This window comes from Monodelphis domestica, chromosome 2 (genome assembly GCF_027887165.1).
Source record: "Monodelphis domestica isolate mMonDom1 chromosome 2, mMonDom1.pri, whole genome shotgun sequence".
NCBI classification, from domain to species: Eukaryota; Metazoa; Chordata; class Mammalia; order Didelphimorphia; family Didelphidae; genus Monodelphis; species Monodelphis domestica.
In genome coordinates, this window is record NC_077228.1 from 468,956,299 (window position 1) to 468,976,647 (window position 20,349).

Sequence of the window (20,349 nt, forward strand, 5' to 3'; positions counted from 1 at the left end):
GTGGAATCTAATAGTAGTTTCTACATTTATAAGGAGCTGGGCACTGTTATCTTCCCATATACCTAGTCGTTACTGCTGATGCTACTCCCCTTGAACCTTGTGTGTTAATTAGAGGAACCAATCAACTATTTAATATTTTTTAAGGAACTCATGAAATTGAAATGGGGGATCTAAGCAGAATTACATGATAATTTTAACAATTTGATTTTTTAAAGTTTGGATTCCTTGCTTGCTTTTTAATTATAAAGTAACACTACTCAACTCTTAGGTGTAGGTCCCCTTTAGTAACTTAGACAGTCAGCTGATACTTGTCATTTGTCACCCTAGAAGGCAGAATTGATGAGTTCATGAGAGTTTACCAAGGCAGTGATGACTGACAAGTAGAGAACCAGAAGTATGTTTGATATGTGCTGCATCAACATTTAAGTATAGATGTATATATTACTGATGTACTCTGCAGTTCTGAGTGGTCCCATTAGGAGTTGGGACAGTCACAATGAATCATTTAATTCTTTAGGCAGCTTCAGACTTAAACTTCTGCCAGAAGACATTATTATAGGATTATTTTCTCTAATAATTCACTGAGTTAGTTGATTCCTCTTTCTATATGGATATCAATATCAATGTCTATCTATCTACCTATTTATTTATGGATCTATTCTATTTTTTATATTTCTCACTTGAGCACGAATATGCCTTTTGGTCTGGAAATGTTGTGGCCCAATAAATCTGGCAAATTAACAAAGATATTAATTATGTATATCAACATAATTTTAAGGTTTGCAAAGCACATTAGGTACATCATCTCACTTGATCTTCATAATTGTCCAAGCCTGTTATTATGAATATCATCTGTGTTTTGCACATAACAAAACTAAGGTTAAGAAATTAAGTGGCTAATCAAGAATCATACCGTTTAGGGAGTTTTTGAACCTGAATTTGAACCTTGTTGTTTCTGACTTTCAATCTATCAAACTATATCCATTATGCAACACAGAAATATTTTTAAGGAGAAAATGTTATTTTTTTCAGGCCAGAATAGATTCCTTTCTGAGATTCCTCCTTGTAGATGAAACAAAGTATGACTTCTTATTCTTTTTGGTTTACATGAGATATTTACACCTTTTTTGAGATGATGTCTTGTCAAGGGATGGTAAAGGCACACATGACTGTTGCTTGAGTTTAGCCCTCTTCCTTTCCATGAGAAGCCTGGGTTTGAAATCCTTACATGAATGGTGTCAAACTCAAATAAAAATAGAGGCCACTAGATTTATAGACATAAGTATATTATATCTCTGGAGAAAATATAATGACAGTTTTAAAATGTATTCAGCTTTTATTTTTTTATTTATTTTGTTAAATATTTCCTAGTGTTGCCTTAGTCTGGTTTAACCTGGGACTAGGGGTCACATACAGTCCATTGGCTTTGTGTTTGACACTTCTGTCTTACATCAACTTTAGCTGGCTTGTCATTAACAGAGAAAAAACCAACTACTTGGTCCTCATTCACTGTTACCACTCATGTAGGCAGGAGGTGTCTGGAACTTTTCTCAGCCTCCCAATACTCATGCTAACTTTGTAAAGGACAACTTTGTTCTAGGAGAATATAACAAAGCAGTGTGGAATACTAAAGAGTATACTAGCTTTGGAAACTGCCAGGACTTAGCTTTGAATTTTGTCTCAGACCTTTATAAGATACGTGCCTATTAACCTTTGTTAGCTCCAGTTTTCTCATCTGTAAAACACAGATATCTGTACTACCTGATTTACACAGAGGTAAGGGTCAAGTGAGATGCTGTTTTGTTAATCTTAAAATAAACTCCACTTTTATCTCTCAATTAGGGTATTCTGTTGTTTAATACTCTTTAAAATATATATATATCCCTTCAACTTTGGTAAGAACATGCATATTTATTACATAATTTAATAATGGTAATTCATATTTTCCTGGTCTCTTACAAACATTTAAAGAATTAATTTCATTTTATCCTCAAAACAGCCTTGAGAGGTATGATATATATATATATATATATGTATGTATGTATGTATGTATGTATGTATGTATAGTTGTGTGACCTAGGGTAAGATATAACCTTTGTGTGTCTGTTTTCTCATCAGTAAACTGAAACACTTGACTCTATAAAGAGAATGGCTCTAGAGGCAGAGGACCTAACAGAATCACTAGCAATCAAGGATGATTACTACCTCTGTGACCTTGGGCAAGTCATATTTTCTCCCTGAACCTCTGTTTTCCCTTCTGTAAAATGAGCAGATTTGGCTTGATGACTTCCCACATCCCTTCTGGCTCTGGATTTTTGATCCTCTAACTAAATGATCTCTAATTTGCTTTCCAGCTCTTTGTAGTTGATAATTCATATTTATCTCATTTCCCCCCTCAGACTTCTGGATTGAGAGGACCTGGGTTCAAATACCATTTCTGATTTTTATTGCCTGTGTGACCTTAGTAACTTGACCTCTCTGGGACTCTATTTCTTCAGTTACAAATAGAAATGGGTGGACAAAATGGAGATTGAATTCTCTTTCCTGCTTTACATTTGAGTCTTCTTAATCCCTAAATCCCACAGGAATTTTTATATTATTCCAAAACTGACTTTTGTAGGCATTCCTAAGAAATTAACTAATGAGGTCTAAAAAAATCTACCACCAAAGATACGAAATAAAAATTTAGGGCTTTTTCTTATTAAAATTTCTTGTGTCTGCTTTCACATGGTTTACTTAATGATTTAGAAAATAAAAGAGTTCTACTTGTTTGAAAAAAACAAACAAATAAAAAAATGGCCATAGTGATCTCTGAATTGAGGAAAATGAGTGAGGAAGAAATGAGAGTGGGAGGGATGTTTCTTGGGGTTTTTTTTTGGGCATTTTCAACTTTTCAGAAAGTTCCTAAATTCATCTAAAGAGAATTGATTTGAGGTGAGAAAGGATGAAATTTGTTAAAAGGACAAAATAAATAGAGTTTGTCATTAGGTTCCTTTGCAGACTCTCCTCTCCACAGTGGTACAGCTAGCTTCCTGAAAACAGCTGGCTTCTGCTGAATGTTTGCTCTCTTTTTAATTGCTCTTTGCTGGTTCTTTCCCTGAGAGGAGGTCCCAGCATGGGAGCTGGCACACAGGCTCCGCCTCGAGAGGAAGTTACTCTGCCTTCTGCATGATCACAGACCAGTGCTAGAAGGCAAAGGAGCTGAAGGGTAGCTGCAGAGTCCTCCTTTCTAACCTAACTCCCTCCAATGTAAATGGAATGCTGATGTGTCAGGGTAGATACATAGAAAGATGAATACACAGAGCCCTATAGGAGAATAAAATAACCTGGCCAAGTTTTCAAAATGCTGAGAAAATTAAGAAAGGGAGGGAGAGAGAGAAAGTAAGGGAGGAGAGAGAGAAAGTGTGTGTGTGTGTGTGAGAGAGAGAGGAAGACAGAGAGATAAAGAGAAAGGGATGAAGAGAAAGACAGAGACAGAGAGATGGGAGAGAGGAAGGGAGAGGAGGGAGGGAGGGAGAGAGGAGGAGGGAAAAAGAATGAAGAAGAAAAAAGACAGAGAGAGAAGAGAGGAAGGAAAGGAGATAGAGGGAGAGTGGGGAAAGGGAGGGTGAAGGAGGTAGGAAGAGAGAAAGATAGAGACAGACAAAAACAGGAAGAGGGAGAGAGAGATGGAGAGAGAGAGACAGACAGACAGACAGACAGTCAGACATAGAGACAGACAGACAAAGAGACAGAGTTAGAACATGTACTCTAAAGAATGTTATATTCTTCTGAAAGATTATACCAGTTTTACCCATCCGCATGGCACATGCCTTGAAATTTCATGACCAACAGAGTTCATTTTTCTTTTATAAAGCAAATATTCGATGATAATACATATTAAGTTGTTTTCAGTCAGTATGTGCCATCTCAGGGACTACTCAGAATCCTACAGGAGGATAAAATAAGCTGAACTAATAATATGCTGAGGAATCTACCCACTTGAATAGTCATCTACTCAAACCCCCAAAGTCCTTATGTTACATATGAGGAAACTGAGTCACAAAGAGAGGAAATTACTTGCTCAAGGTACCATAGATGTCAGATCTGGGATTTGAGCTAGAGTCTTCTGACTCCTAATCTAGGATACTTCACACAACATGAACCTTTTTCTTATATGCTGAGGAAATATTTGTTTGGGGAGAGATGCAGAAAAAGAAAGGAAGAAATAATCTAACAATTTTGATCAACAGATTATTGCAGGAGAAGGGCAGATGATGAGTGGACTGTAGCACAAGATCACTTAATTCCTGCCTAAAAGGGAAAATGGGAAGAGAAAGTGTGCAGAAGGGGACCACAAATGATAAATTATCAAACTTGCAGTTTTGAATAGGGCAATATGGCAGAATGAGAATACTGACCTACTTGGGAAATCTAGGTTTTTACCATTAACTAATTAGCTGTGTGGTCTGAAGTAAGACATGTGAGTTTTGCTATTCTGATTTACAAATTGAGGGAATTTAGACTGTATAATCTCTCAAATTCCCTTTTAACTTTAGCATTCCATTTCCATGATCAGAAAGATGAAAAAAAAATTCACCATTCAATCCAAGAAGTAGAAGATGTTTTCTTGATTGTCCAAGATCATTCAAGTTCACATTTGATATATGTTCACAAATGGGTCACTAGAACAATCTTCTAATTTGGTATCCCATCTCTAATTCTGAGACTGACCTCTAGATAGTGTTCCATCATAGAAATACTTTAGAATCAGATGTTTTGAGTTTGAAGCATTCTTAATCCTTAGTTCTAGGGCCATCCTTTTATTATTTTATATTTATCTTGTATACAGCTTGTTTGTACATTATTGTCTGCTTGTTGTCTAGATTGTGAGCCCTTTGAGGGAAGAGATTTTCATTTGCCTTTATTTCTTTAGCATATAGTACAGACTCTGGTCCATTGGAGGTTACTTAATAAGATTATTGACTGAATTTCATGCCTGACACACAATACCTATGCGATGCTGGAAAAATAAATGAAACTTGGCCCTCAATTTTTTCACATTCAAAATGAGGAGTTGGGCTTTACTATAGGTAAAATCCCATCTTCAGCTCAATCTATGATCCTATGATTTCCATGTCATTGATGTTTCCTGGCCCAAAGTGACTGTCATAATTTGAAATTAGTATATATCCAGAAATTATGCATTGCTTTTTATCATTTGATCCAAAGGTGATCTAATGAAAAATGATAGGGAGAAGAAAAAATAATTCCATGGTACTTGCAAATGTCCTAGGGGTTCTAGACAACTAATGATTGTTAATCATTTTAGAAATTCATTTCTCCTCCTCCTTAACATTTCATCCCACTTCCTCAATCCCATAGCTAGCCTCTACCTCACTATCCATGCAAACCAGTATACTTAGACACACACACACACACACACACACACACACACACACACCCCTAAGAACTTTTCTGTCAGTTTAAAACAGTGGGAAAATACATAAATATTTGTTTATTAAATTATATCTAAAACTGGCTAGAAGGAGTTAATACTGCATTTAATACCTTAAATTTGTGATTAAGTGTTTTGGCAATGATAGAAGCTGGTTCAGTGAGTCTTAAATTTACTCATCTTGAATTTTAAATTATAGTTAAATTTGACTTAAATCTCTAGTCATTTTGGGTCCAAAAGCTGTTTTTAGTTCTAGCTCTCCTTACTTCACACTTGTTTAGTTGGGAGGATCCTTGTTTTCCTACCCAACCTGAATGTACACCTGGCTCTGCTTACCCCAAATGACCTGAAAGAGAAATTAAGATTCCAAAACACACTAGATACCAGATCATCCCTCAAACATGTTATGCAATTAATTTGGCCCTACAACCCTCAATTTCTTAATTAAAAATTGATTGATAAATTAATCATTATTAGGCACTGCCATCACATCTTAGAAAGTATAGGTCACTTTTTGATTAATATTTAATTTTTCCTGATATGCTAGAATGCCAGAATGGGATCAAAATCCCCAAAGCTTTCATTGGTTCTTTAGATTTCATTCAATAACAGGGAAATTGTCTATCCAAAATTTGTGTGTTTGAAGAATGGGGGTGGAGGAGGACTCTATAAGTGATCTGCTTTGAATGAGCTATGATTTTAATTTTTCCTTCTGTAAGGTTGACAGAGTAGTTAACAGAACATTAAAGCATGTTTTCAGAATTTTTGCAAGGATATGGAAAGGTTTGTGAAAACACTTTTCCTTTCATTTTGGGTGAATGGAAACTTTTGAGATTGTAGATATAGATATTTTTAAGAGTCAGAAATTCATAGAAGATGCAACTAAAAATGAATCACTTATATTATCCCTTAGCCTACTTTATAGATCTTAAGGACAGATTAAGAATTGTTCAGGTTTTAAACTTTTAAAAATATATTTACATATATATATATATATTTCCCATGAGGTTGATTTCCTGAAATCCTTAAAAGGAAACAATAAAACTACAGAAGGCAGAAAGCTTAAAAAATTATCTGAGGTTTTGTATTATACCTCACATTCAAAGAAAACTGCACATACATTTGTTTGATTAAAGAAAAGAAAATGAAACTAAAAAATAACAAACATTCTGTATTTCTTAAGAAAAGAAAAAAAGTTCAAACTTTCAAAATATTGGTGAAGCTTTTCATTTGTAAGAATTTACTGAACCTAGTTTTATAGTCTCTTTTACAATTAAAGAGCCAGCCCACATTTGTCCATGTGTGTGCATGTGTAAGTATAAAACTATAAAGTGGTCACAGAGAAACATGCATGAATAGAGTCACAGATCAGAAATAATCAGCTAGAAAGCAGATCTGCAAATAGAAAACCTCTATCTTTGTGGTTTACCACAAATGGTAAAAGAGTTGAACAACCAGAACCCCCCTGAGATCTTTAAATGTAGCCGAGTTACTTACTAGAGTGTCTGGCGTGGAAAGCCTGGTGGTGTTCAATCCCACTAAAGATGGGAGAGTTTGGGACATCCAGTTTGAGATCATGGCCATGGTGCTGAGGACAGCACCCAGCTTCAGCAGTGGAGGACTCATGGCTGTGGAGCTAATGAGTTTTCATAGTGACTGATTATGATCCTGGTGCGGGGCTGGCAGTGAGAGGCGTGACTGCAGCACTCCACATCTCCAGAATGAAAACAGATCCACTTTCCCAGATCTAATCACCCGGGAAAGCACGCCCCCTCAACCCCAGTAGAGTAGACAGCTCCCTCCCTTGCCTAAGAGAAATTTGGCTTGACCACCAAGGTGCTCTTAATATAGGTTTATAATTATCATCATTTGGGTGGAGGGAGGAGAAATGCCTCCCCCCCCCCAGCTGCACTATATAATCAATTACCACCAGTAGAGTGTGTCCACTCTGGGGGTTGTATGAATATAATCAGTTGCTCTTTACTCTTAAAAAAAATCCACCTTTGTGGAAGACTGCCAAAGTGTACATTTCATGCAGCAAACTTAATATCTACATTTGTCTTTGGGGACATAGCAAACAGCTTTTAGGCAGAGCACAAAAACAAAAGCTGAATAAAAAATGTCTAGGCTAGCCAGACATAGATATTATTATTTATCTATAGATAGATAGTTTGTATAAGAATCTAAACTTCCTGTATCCTTTTCTTCTTTTTAATGGGCAAAGATGGATAGAATAAAAGTTAGCCCCAACTGGTTAATTGTTCTAGTTATGTAAATTGTTTATTTCTATAATACTATGCATAATACCTATAATAATAATAATAACAAAAATAGCTATGCATGGGAGCTCCAGAGAATAGTGATGCCTGCTTAAATATCTCTTCTCTTTAGTAGATGTAGCCTGATTTGTTTAATTTGTGTAGTGCCAAAGGATTTAGGATATTTGGGGGTCAATTTTAATAGATGAACCACTAAGCATTTATTAAGCACTTACCAAGTCAGGCACTATGATAAGAGCTGGGGACACAGAAACAAAAATGAAACTCTTTCCTGTCATGGATCTTTGTTTCTGTGGAGGGAGATAGAATATATGCAGATAAGGAAACACAAAGTAAAGAGGTGGTAATTATTTTGATGGGGAGAGATTATTAGTAACTGAATGAGGATGAAAAAAGTTTCATGTAGTAGGTGGGGTTTGGCCTAAACTTGGAAGGAAAATAGGGATTCAAGAGTCAGAGATGAATAAGGTGTTCCTATGAGATAGTATTTGCAAAGTGCTCAGCATAGTGACTGGCACATAGTAGGCCCTATATGCCAGGAGCCTAAATATTGATTCCTTCCTCCCTTTCACATGTGAGGGAAAGCTTGTGCAAATGCCTAAAGATGGGAAGAGATGAAGTTCCAGGTAAAGGGAAAAGCAAGAAAAGCATTTTGACTAGACCAAAGTATGCATAAATTGAGTAGAAGGGTGGATTGCTATCAGTTTGTGAAAGACTTAAAATACTTTAAAAAATCAGGGGAATTTATATCCAATTTTAGAGCTAACAAGGAGTGACTGAAGTTCATTGAAAAGCAGCATGACATAAAGGATAGATCCCTGGATTTGGAGTCCAGAGAAAAGTGGGTTCCTGGCTCAGATATTTACTTTGCGATTCAGGGCAAGTCATTTAGCACTTTAAAATCTATTTCCTCACTGATAAAATAAAGACATGACATAGATTTATGATCTCAAAGATCTCTCCCAGTTATATATTCCTACAGTCTATTTCATAGGATTTAATTCATAGAATACTAGAGGTACAACTGAAAGGGACCTTAGAGATCTTCTAGTCCATTGCTTTACATTTCACAGATAAAAACAACCCCTAAAAACCAAAACTGAGGCCCAGAGAGGTCGAGTGCTTTGACTAAGGTCACACAGGTACTACATAGCAAAGTCAGGCTACAAATTTGGGTTTCTGACTTCAAACATCTAATATACTTTATATCACATCAAAATGCATTGGTATATTAGGAATACTGCTACCAAAAATCTTACTGAAAACATTTCACTTTGCCCTAACCCAAAGCTTGGGTACTATATAAAAGAGATTTTGTGCCATTTTCCTCAGTACAATATGTATATTTTTAATAAGAATTCAAGCTGAGTACAAGGCATGTATTAATGGTATTCATATGGAAGGGAACCTGATTACAAGAAGACAGAATATTGTTTTAGTCCCAAAGGAATGTGCAGAAGTTGTTTGTTTCAGGACTTTGCTGCCAAAGACATAGATTTTTCTTAAGCAGCTCTGGCAGGAGAAATGGACAGAAATCTTTGATGAAATTGAAAGAGATACATATTTATAGTCAAGTAGATGGCCCTGACTTCTGTAAACAGAATTAAGCTAGGGTGACTCCTGAAATACTTTCAAATCCTCCCCACTTCTACTCAAAATCTAGGATACATCAAACAAAAATCTCTAAAACCACAGTAAACTGAATTCAATTGGTCCCTGTTTTTTTTTAACTAAGATAGAGAGAAAGCCAATTATTGATTCTTCCTCACCAAATTCAAGAAACACAGAACTCAGTAAAGATGATAGTATAATCTGATAAATCCCCCAGACCTTGAAACTAGTAACATTACATTCTAGAGATGAATACAGTTTCATTTGTATCCCAGTGAGTTGACAGCTAAGTGAAAAGTGAGTTTCAAAGCCTGGGTGATTAAAGATTGCACTTGGAGCTCTACCTGACAATAAAGAAAAAATCTTTTTGAAAGCTTTAATTTCTGAAATTGCAAATGAATACACAAAGTAATTACTGGATAATTTAAGATGCAACAAGGCAGATGGCAATTACACTTATTAATGAACTATCAGTCCGAAAAAGAATAGCTTCTTCAGAAGAATACAGGATTGAATGTCAGGGGAAAATAGCAATATAGTTAGCAGTGATACAAACAACAAAAACAGCAATAACAAGCAAGTTCTTGCTGGAATGCCATCAAGTTTCAATAAATTGTAAATGACACAAAGTAAACTAAAAAGTCAGTGACCTTAATCCCACACTGACATTAATTATAAACAATAAAATAATGGAGACTGGATATTTTCCAACCAAATTTACAAAGTCCATACTATGATCTATTCAATCTAAATATGGGATCCTTTCTAGCCTTTTGCTTTGCTAAATAGGAATAGAAATTTCTTCAAGTCAAACTTTATATAAAGAAACACAGTTAATTCATCTGCATCACTTTATAATTAACACAAGTTTTTTTGAGACCTGAATCAATCTCCTCTATATTTAGGTACTTCTATATATCTAGGTGTGAAATATATTTTCCACAAAACCCTAGAGAAAACCAAAGACAACTAGCCAGTGCAACTAATAACTTGGTAATCCTTTCTCTAAATTTAAATTATGCTGGACACTTTTTTAGAGTCTCTCCCCAATATGTCAATAGACATATAAACAACCAAACAAGAGTAAATTATTGCTGTTAGAATGCTAAGCTATATTGATATTAATTTTACTCAGATTTTTAAAGAAGCCTGTTCTTTTATTACCCTTGATTTTGTTTCTTTTTTATGATGTAACTCTCCAATAAATATTTAACAAGGAAACAAATTGGCTGGGAAGGTTTTGTAAACAAATACAAGCCATATTGACATATGGTGTCACAAGAATTGCCTTTCCCCTAAATTTGTCACATAGTAGAGCAGCACAAGGTTATGTTACAAAAATATTTTAAAATAGATGTGTGTTAGTGTGTGTGTATTAGTGTGTGTGTGTGTTTGTGTGTGTGTATGTGTGTTTGTGGGAGAAGGGTTTGAGGGAAATTGACTTCTGCCACTCTGAAACCTAGACTATAAAGTGTAATAAAGGAATATAACACATGAAAGTTTCAATTGAGAATTTGCTAAAAGACTACTGACTTAATATGCTATAGGGGAAACTCTAGGTTAAGTTCAGGTTGGATAAGATGTCCCCTGAGTTTGCTTAAAACTCTAATTTCTGTATGCTTGTATGGCATAAAAAATGGAATGTCCATTATGGAATGTAAGGCGGTAGAATGGTAGTATTTCCATAGGCATACATAGAGTGTGGGCCAATTAAAATCCTTTGTGCTGGCACAGTGGGGCCATGATCAATTCACGCCTGTAAGTATTACACTCAAATTATTAAGTAATTTTTCTGTTATTGTCTACTGGGATATCTCTTCTTATGTATTCAAATGCTTGGGGAATGATTAAAAAGGACTTAGAAAACTTATTAGATAAGAAATATTAAAAATGGAGCTAGGATTTATGAGTGCTTATTGTTTAGAACTGGACTGAACAATGGAAAGCTTCTATTTACTGACAGAAAAGTGATTGACGTGGGGTAAACATGAGATATTTTGGGGCATGTCCAATGTGGTAAATCATTTTGTTTGCAAATTTTTGTTTTTTATTTTATTTCAGGAAATAGAAAAGGTTGTCAGGAGAAAAAACAAATGCTTGCCAATTAAGAAAAAAAATAATCTAAAAGACCTTTTTGCAAATATGTGTATGTCTTTAAGAAAAAATGGAACAATCTAAAGGTGGTCAAAAGGAAGTAGACAAAAAAAGTTATAAAATCTGGCTCATGAAAATGAAACAGAGACCAAAGGATTGTAGAGAACTCCTACAAATCATGAAAAATTTGCCGAAAATGAGGAGGTGTAGAAATGATAAACACATAATAATATGCAACAAAATGAAATTAACTATCTTAATGGACAATAACAACTGTTTACTAATGTTGGAATAATTTCTGAATAAACTATAGTAAAAAAATGGCTTGTGAGAACAAAGATAAGAATTACAACCAAAGTAGAAAATTTTTTTAAAAATTAGAAGATATGTTCTGTTTTGAAGACAACTCTAATGAAACTTCCTTATAGAATTTATCAACCTTGAAAAATGCAAAACAGATAAATGAAGAGACATTGATATACATTTTTGCCATTTCCAAAGGAAGTTTAACTCATATGAGGCAATTGACACAATGAGAAAAAAGTCTAAAGCACATCATACAAAAATAAATTTAAAAAATACAAAGCAAAACTTCATTCCTGCCGAAGAAAGCTAATACTAGTATGGCAGGCAAGGCAAGTGTGAGGTTAGAAAACACTCATTTGCAAGGAAGGTAGATATGATCTCATAGAACAGTGAAAAGTGGAAAAGAGAAAAAAAAGTAGAAAATTATCTTCATAAAAAGTAGTTACATATGTACTGAGAATACCTTTTAAGGAAAATATAAGGGAATAAGCAGATTTTAGAATGTTATATTCTCTAATAGATCAAATCTTTCTTGTTGCACAATTGAATAAATGGTCCAGAGAAAGCAGCTAATGCTGATGTACTTGTTTGTTGAATACAAAAACAAACCATTTATTTTGGTAGAGTAAAATGTAAGCCTAAAATATATCCCCCAACAAGTTGTTCCTACTACATATACTAAGATTATTTAAGATATAAATTCAACAATAGATATTACTTTGTTCAATGATCCTCTGATGAGTAAATTTATGCTGTTCTAAGATAGAGAGAAGTATGTTCAATAAAGCTTGGTTCATGACCTAACTTTAAGATATTGCTATAACAAGCTGATTGCATCAAGCCCTAAAACTTTTCAGTTTTCTAAATAAGTACCATATTAATTAATGAGTTTAACCTGATAATAAGGTTTGAAAAGAACTTTACATATAGCATCTCATTTATTGCTTATAATCACTTGGTGAGGTAGGAGCTATTATTATCCCTATTTTACAGATGAGAAAACTGAGGCTGAGAAAAATTAAGTAACTTTCCAGAGCAATACAGTTGGTGAGTTTTGAAAGTAGTCTTCCAATTCAAATACTTCATATTACCTCTCCATTATGCCATCTAACTGCTTGAATTCAACATAGGAGAAAAAATAATAAATGGATGAAATAAAATTATGTTATTGGAATAGTATGAGTGAGTCTGTGCAAAAGGATTAGTGTTTGCATGCAAGCCTACTGGAGGAAGAAGAAAGGAGGAGAAAGAGAATGATAGAGACAGAAAACAGAGACATCTAGGGACAAAGAGAGAATTAGGTACCTTGATAAAGAAGAACTGGACAATACTTACAGCCTTAACTCCTTATTGGTTTTTGTTTCCCAGAGTTTTCGAATAGACTGTAAATGAGTATCTGACCTAAGCTTACGTATGGAAAGTTAACAATTTAGTTCAATTCATCAAATATTTATTAAACTCCTATTGGGTCCAAAACACTGCTAGGCACTGGAAAAAAAAAAGCAAGTCTAGAAAACATCTGCCACCAGAGTTTCTAGTCTAATAAGGCTGAGACAAACACAAATAACTACAATATATAATAATGCTTTTCCTATACCTCAAGCATTTATCATCTCATGGAAATAATTATGAAGAAATGTTACATAGAGGAGAAATTGAAAATAGATATAAAACATAAACTACTCAACGCTTTTAGCTTTTTACAGTATTTCTCTTGGTTACCTTTACAGACTTATTACACATTTCTTGCCTTCATGAATGATATAGTTCAGTCAAGATTGCCTATTTGCTGTGCTTCATAAAGGACATAGAAACTCTCTCAGTGTCTTTTACAGACTAAGCCCTCTACCAGAAATTCCCTCCCTCCCTAATTCCATCTCTCAGAATCCCTAGACTCCTTTAAACTTCACCTTAAATGCTACCTTCCACATGAAGTTTTTCCTGATCTTCCCAACTACTAGTAACCCTTTCATTAATATTATTTTACTTCTTATACATTTTATTTCATTAGTATTATTTTACTTCTTATACATTTTATTTCATTAATATTATTTTACTTCTTATACATTTTATTTCATTAGTATTATTTTACTTCTTATACATTTTATTTCATTAATATTATTTTACTTCTTATACATTTTATTTCATTAGTATTATTTTACTTCTTATACATTTTATATCTTTTTAATATATACTTGCTTCTTTTTCTCCCATAAAATGTAAATTATATGAGTGCAGGGAGTATATCATTATTTTTTTTTCAAATCTTGAGTGCTTAATAAGTGCTTGTCATTTGACTAATTGATTGAAGGAAAGGCAGGTGAATACCTGGATGGATAAAGAGGACTAATATGGTAATTTACTATATTTATCTTATCAGCATTGCTAGTCAGGAAGTTGCTTCTTTCTGATCCTTGAATTTAACCCTTTCTTTATCCTGCCTCAGTCCTTTAGCTTTATAGGGGGGAAAAAGAAAAAAAAAAGAAAAAGATACTATTTCTCATGTAAAAACAGTGAAGTTATAATTTAAAAAAATAGGAAAGCACTTTAATGGAAAGATTTTTGTACTCTTATCTCTGCCTCTAGCTGGGAAACTGATTAATGCTCTTAATGCCTGGGAGGATTCTCCCAGAACAGCTGTTGTTCCATTTCAAAGTAGAGGGGAAAAGTAGCAGGGGGAGGAAATTATGTAGGGAAAGCATTGTTTTTCTTGTTTGATTTTTTTCAGCCCAAATTAGAGAATGGGCAAAGCAGAAGTAAACACAGTGCCTGGCTATTATTTGGATGAAGAGGAAGCAGCAGAATAGGGTGGCATCACAGTCGACTGAAGGTAGATTGCGCCTCTTCTACTTCTATTTAAGTGGCACTAGGCATGCCATAAATCTACTTTTATCCTAGGTGAAATATGGCTATTTGACCATCTTCATGCCTGTTTCAGCTCTACACATATCTCTGTTTTCTATACTCAGAGTAAGGAAAATAGGGGGGAGAATTAAAGTTAGAAATGTGAGGAAGAATTTGATGAGGGATGGAAACAGGTCACACAAGTGAAGCAGTAAAAATCTCTGGCTCCTGAATGGTTGAATTTATTAGTTTGTCTTTGCCATAGAATAGTCTGTTAACATCAGTTTGCTATTATTAAACACTTCTAGAATATGTGTCCATACATTACAGTTTTTGCCATAGTTTTAGAGATAAAAGATTTGAACACATCTATTTCCACCTCTTTATTTTACAATTGAGGAATTAAGGACTCAAGATGTTAGTTAAGTGACTTATGGTCAGATGAGCTGTAAATAGGAAGGAAGGAAAAAATTATTTTTCAACTATCTGCCATATGCCAACATTGTATAATTATTATCTAATTGGATCCTCAAAAACCCCCTATAAGGTAGGTACTGTTATGATCTCTATTTTATTATGAGGGAACTGAGATATAGTTCATTTAGACGAGGTTAAGTGGCTTGTCCAGCGACAAGTGATGAGTCAGTTGATTAAGATTGTATTTGAATTCTGTTCTTTCTAGCTCTAGATCTGATCTCTATCCACTACCTAGTCTAGAGCCTAGGAAGTAGCACATCTAGGATTTCAACTCAGATCCTGTGACTCTACATTAGAACATATACATACCAGCTTCGTATATATATATATATATATATATATATGTATATATATATATATATATATACATATATATATACATATATGCCACTAATTAAAAGTAAGTCAGTGCAAAAAAAGAGTAAAAATCTGGTAGAGAACCATTAACAACTTACTTCTGTCTTTGCTTACTTTTTATGCTTTTTGTATTCAACATTATTCCCCTTTTCATTGGCTGATTTCCTACCCCCATCCATGAAAATTGATCTCAAATGTCACCTCTGATGTGAAGGCTTCCCTGATCACTACTGGTTGTTATCTGCTGTACCCTTCAGACCTCCCATAGTATTTCATCCCTCTCTCATGCATATATATATATATGCACACTATAATATACTGTATTCTTTTATTTTACTAATACTTCACTCTCTAATAGTCTATAAATTCCATGAGGGAAAGCACCACAAATGACCCATACTTTTATATTTCCTAATAGTTAGCACACAATAGATAACCCATGTTTTTGTTGCTTTTTATACCCTTACTTTTTATCTTAGAATCAATACAAGTATCACTTCCAAAGAGTGGCAAGGGTCAGGCAATTTGTGTCAAGTGCTTTGCCCAGGATTACACAACTAAGAAGAGTCTAAGGTCAAATTTGAACCCTGGACCTCCCATTTCCACACCTGGCTCTCTATTCACTGAGTCATCTAGCTGCCCCAACATATGTTTTTAATTGAAATAAATTGAGTTTATGCTTTATGACAGAGCATCATCATCCTCAAGAAGAAGAGAATAATGGATAACATTTGTGCATTTCATGTTTTCTACCATATTTTTTCTCCATGATTTAGAGATTATTTATGTTGTCTCTACTAATCTCCCAAAGTTATAAAGCACTGAAAATCTTATAAAGTTTTTTTTAACCCTTACCTCCCATCTTAGAATCAATACTGTGTATTGGTTCCAAGGCAGAAGAGTGCTAAAGGTTAGACATTTGGAGTTAAGTGACTTGTCCAGGCTCACACAGCTAAGAAATGTCTGAGGCAAGAGTTGAATCCACAATCTCCCATATCCACACTTGACTCTAACCCCTTAGCCACCTAGCTGCCATACTTGCTTAGCAGACCTTCAGAGGAGGTGCCATTAATTTTGCCAGTTTTCAGATGAGAAAATAAGATATATAGATTAGATGATTTGCCCAGAGTCACAGAGCAAGTTGACAAGGCAGAATATGAATTCTGATCTTCCTTATTCTTTTCTATTCTTGTCTAACTCTCTACTATGCCTCATGATTTTCACCTAGGCATTTCTCAAGATAAAATGGATGGGAAATCTGTCATTATTTCCACCATGCTTAAATGGGTCCCAGATTTGCCACTTGGGTGACCAATCTCAAGTCTGACTCACTCTCTTTAGCCCAAGTGTTACTACAAACTCCAGTCTATAAACTATATTGGAATACCTGAAGCCATTATTGTGACCCATGCTTCCCATACTCAAATCTGGTCCCCATCCTTACCAGAATTGTTTTTAATATGGCGGTGGCTGAGGAGGAGATGGAGATTGTTATGTGGGGTTGTAGGAAGAGAAGGGGACAGAGACTTAGATTACTTAGCTGTTGGCGTCCAAGGTCAGGAAGTCTTAGGGTTGGTAGTTTATTTCACTCTCAGTTCCTGTGGAGAGCTGGTTCCATTTTGATAAGGATTCCTGCAGCTTTGCTGGGGTTTAATTATGTCCTTGGTCTTGATGCTAAAGGGGTTTTTGTATTTAGTCAAAGAAGCATTTAAATTTTCCCTAATAAGTATGTCTCTTAGGGTTAGTGCTCAGGATAGAAGGTTCAGATGATATCATCAACCTGTGCCCAGATATTTAGTGCTAGTTTGTTAGCTATGGAATCAGTTCCAATTTCCTCATTCTGTTATTCAAGGTCCTCCTTTATCTAATTGAGTTTGAAGTATTTATCCTTATTTCCCATTAGTGGCCTCTGAAAATCCTCTGGTCACACAGCTCAGGTGCTGCCTCCTTCATGAAGCCTTCCCAGGTCCCTCCAGTTATTATCACTCTTTTCCTCTTAGAATTTCTTTGTATTATTTGGTATAAAAATGTACATGTATGTATATCACATAAAAGCTAAAAAAAAGGCATCAGCAACAGGTGGAAAGGACACTTCAGTCAGCTTCTCAACCGACCCTCTTCAGTTGACCAAAGCATCCTTGACCAGATCCCCCAAAACCACTCCATTGAACAACTTGACGTCCCTCCTTCAGTAGAGGAAGTCCAAAAAGCCATTAAACAAATGAGTGCAGGCATAGCACCCGGTAAAGACGGGATCCTAACCGAGGTGTACAAGGCCTTAAATGGAAAGGCGCTCCATGCATTCCACATAGTGCTGACCAGCATATGGGAAGAAGAAGACATGCCCCAGAACTCAGAGATGCCTCCATCGTAGCCCTATACAAGAACAAAGGCTCATGAGCAGCCTCTGACAACTACAGAGGCATCTCACTACTCTCCACTGCTGGAAAGATCCTCGCTCGTGTTATACTCAACAGACTCCTGTCATCTGTTTCAGAGCAGAACCTGCCTGAATCACAATGTGGCTTCCGACCAGATCGCAGCACCATCGACATGGTCTTCACAGTGAGGCAAATGCAGGAAAAATGCCTTGAGCAGAACCTGAGTCTCTACATTGTCTTCATAGACCTGACAAAGGCGTTCGACACAGTGAACAGGGACGCATTGTGGGTGATCCTCAGCAAGCTCGGTTGCCCAGCAAAATTCATCAAACTGATCCAGCTCTTTCATGTTGACATGACAGGGGAAGTCCTATCTGGTGGAGAGACTTCCGATGGCTTCAACATCTCCAATGGCGTGAAACAAGGCTGTGTCCTCGCTTCAGTACTATTCAACCTATTTTTCACCCAAGTATTATGACATGCTGTGATGGATCTAGACCTGGGCGTCTACATCAAATACCGGCTGGATGGCTCACTATTTGACCTTCGCTGCCTGACTGCAAAAACAAAGACAACAGAGAGACTCATCCTGGAAGCTCTCTTTGCAGATGACTGTGCTCTCATGGCCCACCAAGAAAATCATCTCCAAACCATTGTGGACAGGTTCTCCACCGCAACAAAACTGTTTGGCCTGACTATCAGCCTCAGCAAAACAGAGGTGCTGTTCCAGCCTGCACCAGGGAGGCCAACAAACCAGCCGTGCATTACAATTGACGGCACGCAGCTTTCTAACGTCAACACTTTCAAGTACCTGGGCAGCACCATCGCCAACGACGGGTCCCTAGACCACGAGATCAATGCCAGGATCCAAAAGGCCAGCCAGGCACTCGGGCGGCTGCACTCCAAAGTCCTCCAACACAGCGGTGTAAGCACTGCGACGAAGCTCAAAGTGTACAACGCAGGGGTCCTCAGCTCGCTCCTGTACGGTTGGGAGACATGGACACTGTACCGGAAGCACATGAAACAGCTGGAGCAATTCCACCAACATTCCCTCCGGTCAATCATGAGGATCCGATGGCAGGACCAAATCACCAACCAGGAAGTCCTCGACAGAGCCAACTCCACCAGCATCGAAGTCCTCAAAGCCCAGCTACGATGGTCTGGACACGTCATCCGCATGGACCCACAGTGAATACCAAGACAGGTATTCTATGGTGAACTGTCAGCTGGACTCAGGAAACAAGGCCGGCCAAAGAAAAGATTCAAGGATGAGCTAAAGTCCAACTTGAAGTGGGCTGGCATTACACCAAAGCAACTAGAACTCGCTGCCTCTGACAGAAGCAGCTGGAGAACCCACATTAACCAGGCCGCCATCACCTTTGAAGATGAGCGACGTCGACGTCTTGCCACTGCGCGTGAACGCCGACACCAGGCCACAACTGCAGCTCCTGTAACAACTGGCGTCCCAGGCCCCATGTGCCACAAACTCTGCGCCTCAGCCTTTGGACTCCAAAGCCACATGAGGGTACATCAATAGAGGATAATGCACAAAGACAATAGTCATTCTCGATCACCGAGAGACTACCACTATACTATGTATATCACATAATTACTTATCTGGGTACATGTTGTATTATTCCCTCTCTTCCCCTACAATACCACCCACACTACGCTGTGCTGTGTATGTAAACTCCTCAAGAATAAAGTCTGTTTGCTTTTGTCTTTATATCCCAAGAACCACACAAAATGCCTTTCATTATGTAGCTGCTTAAACAAATATTTTAAAAATTGAATATGATCCAGTCAAATGGCCTTTCCATTATTGCATGTGGACACATTTTACTCAGTTCTACTCATGTTGTACTGCCAATATGCTCACCTGTAATTCCCTTCCTTACTCCTTTCTTTCAATCTAAATTCTTTAAATTTCCCCCTAATGAGCTCCTTCTCCCAAAGTCTGAACTGATTCTTGCTCACAAATCCTCATAGAGAGTTCCTCTGAACCCTCCCTTCCCCTGAAGGATTTATTTGCTAGCTGTACCCCCAGAAGGTACTGATTCAGTAAACTTTATAACAATTATAGTTACTCAGCAACAGAATAGACTGCCCCATTGGGCATTAACTAGAAATATTCAGAGACTAGATGGCTACCATTATTGATGAGGTTCCTTCAATGGGTAGGAAGTTGGATTAGTTGACTTCTAAATGCTATATGGATTAAGTACAATATAATTCTAATATTTCCTATACATGTATCTTGTCTTTTCAACTAGATTATTAGCTATTTGAAGGAAGGGGTTACATTATGTTTCTTGTATTCCCAGTACTTGGGACAATTTCTTATAGACAGTTTGAATTTAAGACATATTTGTTGTACTTTGTTTTCCTAAGTATTGTGAAGCCTTTGCTGATTGCCACATAGGTAATGTATACTTTCTCCTTGACTAACTTTTTATTGATTTAGCTGTGTAAAATTGTACCCTGTCAAATTGTAACTCCTTGAGTTAAAGGGCTATTTTTATCTTTGTATTCCTTAACAGATAAGATCATGAACTGAAAAGTA

The 20,349-nt window shown here is 36.3% G+C and overlaps 1 protein-coding gene across 2 annotated transcripts in view; it reads right to left on the reverse strand.

The window, feature by feature from the left end:
• OLFM3 (olfactomedin 3) overlaps positions 1 to 20,349 on the reverse strand; it is a 275,485-nt gene that overhangs the window by 60,628 nt on the left and 194,508 nt on the right. The window contains exon 1 of one of the 2 annotated variants that reach the window (XM_001372169.4): positions 6,935 to 7,356. The exons of the other annotated variant lie outside the window; for it this stretch is intronic. Within the exon in view, the coding sequence (XP_001372206.1) occupies positions 6,935 to 7,063 (129 nt within the window). The 5' untranslated portion in view covers positions 7,064 to 7,356. Of the gene's footprint in view, positions 1 to 6,934; positions 7,357 to 20,349 lie in introns of those variants that run through there. 2 annotated transcript variants of the gene reach the window in all.